The 6,829-nt window shown below is 40.2% G+C and overlaps 1 protein-coding gene across 2 annotated transcripts in view; it reads left to right on the forward strand.

Annotated features, from left to right (window-relative positions):
• PRUNE2 (prune homolog 2 with BCH domain) overlaps nt 1-4,332 on the forward strand; it is a 236,604-nt gene extending 232,272 nt beyond the window's left edge. For both annotated transcript variants that reach the window (XM_053923610.2, XM_053923614.2), the window contains one exon: nt 504-4,332. In XM_053923610.2, coding sequence (XP_053779585.1) covers nt 504-534 — 31 coding nt within the window. In that variant the 3' untranslated portion in view covers nt 535-4,332. The remainder of the gene's footprint in view (nt 1-503) is intronic.
• Nucleotides 4,333-6,829: the final 2,497 nt, after the last annotated feature.

Consider the following 6,829-nt stretch of genomic DNA (forward strand, 5'->3'; position numbering starts at 1 on the left):
AAATCCTTTCAGGCAAATCCTTTGGCAATAGAAAATTTTGGGGTTTTGCTTGTTTATTTTTGCCACTGTTGTTTCATTGTTTATACTTTCTTACTATTTGGCACTAATCAGCTATTACTTCAGGCAGATCATTTTTTCATCCCACAAGGAAAGGTCATGTACTAAAAATTGGTAGATCCTTTATTTCCAAAAAGCACTAAGATTCTTTATAGTAATCTACTTAAGGAACAAGGCTTAACACAGTCTTTTGCCTACTTAGATCTTTTCAAAAGGTGTAAAATGCTTCCAGAAACAGTTTTGTAAAAATAAACAGATTCTGTAATTTAGAGGAAGCCTTGCTGAGTACGGGAGGACTGTGTTTCCCCAAAATTTTCTAGTATAAGAAACTTGCATGATTTATTTTCAGTAAGTCCTTTGAGAGAAAAAAAGTAATCATATACCACCCCCAGTCGTTAATGAATGTTTCTTACTCATTTCCTCATTTTCTTTCTTTTTTTTTCAAGTATTGACCTGAAACTGAAAGAAAAGCCCTAACCGGCAGTGGCTGGATGAAGAGGATGCTTTTCTGCTTCGTGGTTCTGTTGAAACGTATCTACCTGAAAGAGACAGGGCTGCTGGTACTTTTTTCCACTTTGCACTACCTGGTGCCATTCTAAATTTCTAAGGGGAAAAGCAGTAAGGGAATTTGTTTACTCTAAACATGTTTTATGAAGTTGTGTGTATTTTCCTATTTTGCCAATTATGTGCCTCAAAGATTTTAGTTGAACCTTAGCAAGAAAGTAGGACCTTCCATTTCCATATTTCGTGAACCCTTGGTGCACTGGTATTTCGTCTCTTAGACTGATATTGATCAATAAGATAACTTCAGTTTGCTATTAATTATGAGTGGATTTGCTTCCATAGATCAGCTGGGTTTTTCCTTGATGATCATTGTAGGTTTAACATACACAGGACTCAGCTCTCCCTGGAAAACTTGTCCCCATGTCAGCCCACTGTTAAAATCCTGAACTTGCTTAACGCGGCCATAAGCCAGACACAAGTTAAACCATCATCAGCTAAGTGCCCACTTGGTTCCTGTCCATGGGAATGAATGGTCTCTAACTTCTCAAAGGAAAGCCAGGCTTTCTAGTTCACAGCAATTTTATTTTAGTAATCAAATTGGGCATCATGTTGTCTGTGAATTACCATATTTTGCCATGTATAATGCACACCATGTTTTTGGCCCAAACTTTCAGGAAAAAAGTCTTTTGTTTTAATTTTTTTAATTCAATTTTTTATTTACTTATATATAGATACTTGCATTTTATATTATATAGGAATCTTAGCATTTATTTTGAACATATTATGGTACAAGACATTTTATGTGACAAATAATTACAAAACACAAGAAAAGATACAACGTATTTCAGGTACTACTCACATATAATGCACATCCTTATTTTTCCCTCAAAAATTTGGGCAAAAATGTTCACATTATACATAGAAAAATACAGCAGTTTTTTAAAAAATTATTTCTCCAAAAATTGTTGAAGACCTCTATTTTGAGAATGTGGACCTTTGTCCACATTTTTGGTAGCTGTCTGTGCTTCAGATCATAAACTTAATTCAAGATGCTTTACTTTAAGTGCCAAGGACTTGAGGATAAGGTGACCTATTTAGAAATTAATTATTTGGTAACATTCACTTATCTGAATTTCTCTCTCACATGCCTTATAAAAGTAATCTGCTTTAAAACACTCCGATCACAGGTTTAAAATTAAATACGAGTATGTACTATCATTTGCAAAATATCCCTTTGTGATTTTCATATGCCCTTTAAAACACCCTTTGTGACTTTGAATCTGTGGGCCTCTAGCATAAGGGACGACAAACTACAGCCAAATGTAGCCCCCAGCTCTTCTCATCTGGCCTTCTGGTGAAGATTGGCTTTCTCCCTTTAGGTTGAAAAAAAATTTTTAATATATCATGACACATGAAAATCATTCAACTTTCAGTATTCATCAGTAAAGTTTTACTAAAACACAGCCACAAAAATTTATTTATCAACTTTCTGTGGCCACTTTCCTACTATAACAACAGAGTTGAGTAATTGCCATGGACCATGTGGCCTACAAAGCCGAAAACATTACAGTCTTCGTAAAAAACGGTGCTGAGCTCTGCTCCGGCACATACATCCTCTGCCTTACTCCTCTGTTTCTGTGTAGAGAGTCGTTTCTCTAACAGAATGCACATGCAAGGCTACAAACGAATGTAGTCTTCAAAAATAAAGTTTGGCAGAAAAATGCATGGCCTGCGGAAAAAGGTGGTATTTCCATGACCCACAGCGGAGCCTACTATCAAGGTTTTTGGCTGTTGACAGGTGTGGCTGAGGTCCTGACCTTACTCTGGGAACTATTCTTGGTCTCCACTATCACCTATTACTAATTAGGTAGCAAAAATAAAAATGAAATGGAGAGTGGGTGGGGACTACATCCAGGAGAGCTTTCCAGAATACTCTGAGCCCTGGGTGCCATAAGGCTCTGAAGTAGACACCTTTGCACAGGTGACTGCATTTCACTGACCTCGTTTGCTTCATGTTGGTCTCCCACCCGCCTTCCAGACATGCCTCATACACACAGGCCGGCTCTCTCTCCTCCATCAGCCGTAGTTATCTGTGTTCCCTCTTGGTCCCTTTCAGCTGAGTATCATTGAACTGTGTTCTTTTGGGTGTTCTCCCTCATAACATCTGGTTTGTCTAATAGAAAAACCCTAGAGCACACCTTCTCTCACAGCCCAGCTCCACCTGCAGAAGCCCATGTTAGTGTGGACATAAGTACAGTGACCCAATATCCCAGCTTGTTCACCCATTGACTGCTGTTGCCCTGGCATAACTGTTAATGATGCTTCCTGTTGCTTGGTCGTGTGCCATTTTGGAGATGAATTACACAGTCCCCACAGCCATAGGAAGTAATGAAGAATCCAGTATTGAGCTTAATGGTGAAGCCTGAGGACATAGAGCTGTTGATAGAGGGCTTTTGTTAAATTCAGTCAGACAGGCAACAAGCTCACCATTCATATTTTCTTTGAACTTGTCCAGCCTTCGCATGGAAGACTGCTCAGGTGGGATTCTGTTTGAAGCTTAACCTTCCTACACGGAAATTACAAGCATCTTTCCCAATCAACGATTTTATTTGGGCTGTTCTATGGGCTGTATAACCATTCTGGTAGTTAGGCATTTGCTATTTTATTACCTTAAAAAGACAAACTAATTTAATTGCATGTGCTGGAGAAAAGCCACCGGATAAATCCCATCCAAATAAATAGAATCCTAGAAGAATCCTGAAAAAATAATCCCTAAGCAGATAGGTAGGCAGATATAAACACTTACATCATTAGCTATCTAGATTTGCATTCTGAACATTCTTGCTTTGGTTCTGACTTCTGAGAACTGTTTTGCACTTTTTCTGTAGGTTGGTAGTTAAGGGAACCAAAGGGTCATTGGGGCAAAAGTATTGTTTTTCCCTAGTGGCAACCGCTCTTTGCTTAGCTCCTTGATTAAGAGAAAGAACAAAAAAATTCTGCCCAGAAGATACGGTCCAGGAGTGAGGGCAATAGCTGGGTGTGGAAGAAAACCCCGAAGTTCCTATTGAAGCCATATAACGTTTGGTGGGGTTATCTTCTAAGACATACTCCAAGATGTGTGAGGAAGTCACTGCTCTCAGCCTTCGTGTTACTAAGATCTCGTTTGTGGTTCTATGTCTGCAACACTCGTCTAAATCACAATGCCACAGTAGTTGCTCCCTTAGACACATGCGTGTGTGCACAAGTTAATCTTTTATATAGTTAAAGATTTTCTACCATGTATTGACCTATCAGAGTAAAGTATCTATTAGACTTTGTTCGGGTAAATAAATAAATAAAGTCTTCTTAAATAGTGTGGATTAATATAAAAATATGTAGCAACACTATATACATAGTCTCTGTATAATTGGCAAATAAAAATCGATTCCACAAGGTATGGCTTTCTTTCCTTGGAGTCAGTGAGAAGCTTTCTCAAGCGTCGCTTTGCGGCTGCCTTATCTGGATATCATTGTAGGTTGGCACTTGGTACTTGAGGACAGTATAAATTTTGGTTTTCTTGTTACCCAAATTTTATTCTTTTTATTTTCGCCTCTTATGCCTCAATGACACAAGCTTTCAAAATGTGCGTTTACCCTCTGGATGAGCAATTTCTCACATTGGAAGTTTCATCAGGTTTCATGGTTACTTGATTTTGTCAGCTCCTTTCTCTCTCCCTTGCCTTTTTCATGGCATCTATTTATTTTAAATTAAAACACATTAAGTAATATTTTATTTTTAGTGTTTTTTTTAAACTTTTATAACCTCCAGGGAAAATCATTTGGGAATTACCATTGTGGGTTGTTTTTTTTTTAACTAATAAACCAATCTGCTTCTGAGAACACTGGAGTAACCGAATGAGAAGTGGCTGTACAAAAAGTGAAACATTGCGTGTTCTCATGATCTAGGAATGAGTTCTGGTGGCTACTGTCCCAATGAAGGGAAGACAGACAAGAGGAGTAATCACAGGCAATGAAGGGTGTGCTGCTACAAGGTGGACTGTGAATTCATTCTGCTCCTTTACGTCCCTGGGGTAGTGGGAACTGGAGGCAGGCTGAGTGTCAGCACTAGGAGAAAATACGTGCGAGACATGGTAGATGCACACTGTGGTATATTACACAGCTCTTAGAAGCGACAAACTATACATTCACAGGGCAACCCTTAAATCATAGGGTAGAGTGGAAAAAGTAAGAAAGCACTCACTGTTTATAGCATAGTGCCATTTTTGTAACTGCTAATTCTACACACACAATACTACATATTATACGAAACCCATTCAGGTTGAAGGACTTAGCACACTCATTAGAGTGAGTGCAAGGGGTAAAGGCAGGAGCGGGAATTCAACATAAAGCTGGGAGACTGAATAAAAAACAAAGTCAAAAAAACTTTTATGGGCTCAAGTTAAAAGTAAATAAAACTACGATCCCTTAAACTGTCAGCCATAGATGCCAGAAGTTTCAGCCATAGATTATGGAAAAGCTGTGTTCGGGCACTTTGGGTCCCCAGGGGGCTATTCCCGACAACAGCCTCCCCTGGGTTGGCAGCATCCATGTGCTGCAGCTGCCAGAAGCCCGCCTTGGGTTACATCACCCTGTGGAGTCATGGAGCTTTTAATTAAGCTGGTGCCTTTTGACGCATCAATCCTCACACAGCTGGGGACCACGCAGAGCGAAGGGATTGCTTTGTGAGCCAAATTTCCTAGAGAGTTTCACTCACATTCACCCAAAATAACTCGCTTCAGCCAGGCAAAATTATTGATATTTAATACATAACCTAATATACTTAGATAACAGCCACTCATTAATAACTGTTATCTGCTCCCTCTCTGACCTACCCCTAGTGACAGACCTGCATCACTGACACTCGATCACATCACAAACACTTTTCCTCCTCAGATGTGTGAACTGAATTACCGTTTCCCCCGAATTTGCTATCTATTGTATTGCTACATAACAACTCACAGCTGATTCTCAATATTCGCGGTAGCTGTGTCCTAGAAAGTCACTGAGAACACTGAATGAGCAAACACTGGACCATTGCTCCCAAAGGAAATACAGGGTTAGGCTCCTGCCAGCCTCTGGTCACATCATATCCATGAACTGATCAATATATAACCTTTTATGTGTGTTTCTGTTCAAATACACCTTATCGAATATATATTGTTGGTTCATTAACATCGAACTCACAGCCAACAGCCTGAATATAACTCATGCCTGAATGAAGTTTATCTAATATATGCATTTTCTCCCTAAAGCACATCACAGCCTTCGTGTGCTTTAGAACACTAGAAACACTTCAGCTCTATGCTTGGAGATCATTTTAAACAGTGAAGCCACCAACAGAAATTTAAAAAACCACCACCACCACCACCTCCACCAGAAAACATGGCATTCAGTGGGCCGTGAAAAGGACCCATGTACAATATGAGAGTTGAAACAAGAAGGCAGAACCTTGACTTGCTCCGCCTCATCTGGGAATGTGTGCATCGACCAACTCAAAGTTTCCACTGCCCTGCGCATGTTCATAGTGACCGTGAAGGTGCGCCGAGTATTGATTTGGGCGTCACAAAGAACTGTTGGTGAGCAGGCGAATTTGCAAGTCCGCAACCCTTGAATAACGATGATGGACTGTGTCCCAAAACTTAGTGGTTTAAAACAACACACATTTATTCTCCATTTTCTGGGGATTAGAAATCCAGGTATAAGTTGGCTGGGTCCCCCACTTTAAGGTCTCTCACAGGCTGCAATCAGTGTGGCCCAGGGTCTCCTACAAGGACTCCGTCAAGGTTCAACTGGGATAGAATCTACTTCCAAGTTTATTCACATATTTGTTGGCAACTTTCAAGAGTTTTTCAAAGGTCATTCATTGGACTGAGGGCCTCATTTCCTGCTGGCGTTTACATGGAGGCTTCCTAGTTCTTTGGCTCATGGGCCTCTCCAACATGGCAGCTTGTTTCATTGAAAGCAGCAAGACAAAGTCTGCTAGTAAGATGGAAGTTCCCGGTTTTGATACCCTAGTCACAGAAGTGACATCCTGTCAAGTTTGCCATATTCTTTTGGTTAGAAGTAAGTCACTAGATGCAGACTCACAGGGAGAGGATCCCACCAGGGTGTGAACACTAGAAGGTGGGGATCACTGGATGCCATTTGAGAAGCTGGCCTACTGTATCCCCTAAGCCCTCTGCCAATTCCTGTTTGACTTCCTCTCACCTAAAAATGATGGTATTTCTCAA

Source organism: Desmodus rotundus, chromosome 1 (genome assembly GCF_022682495.2).
Source record: "Desmodus rotundus isolate HL8 chromosome 1, HLdesRot8A.1, whole genome shotgun sequence".
In the NCBI taxonomy this organism is placed as follows: domain Eukaryota; kingdom Metazoa; phylum Chordata; class Mammalia; order Chiroptera; family Phyllostomidae; genus Desmodus; species Desmodus rotundus.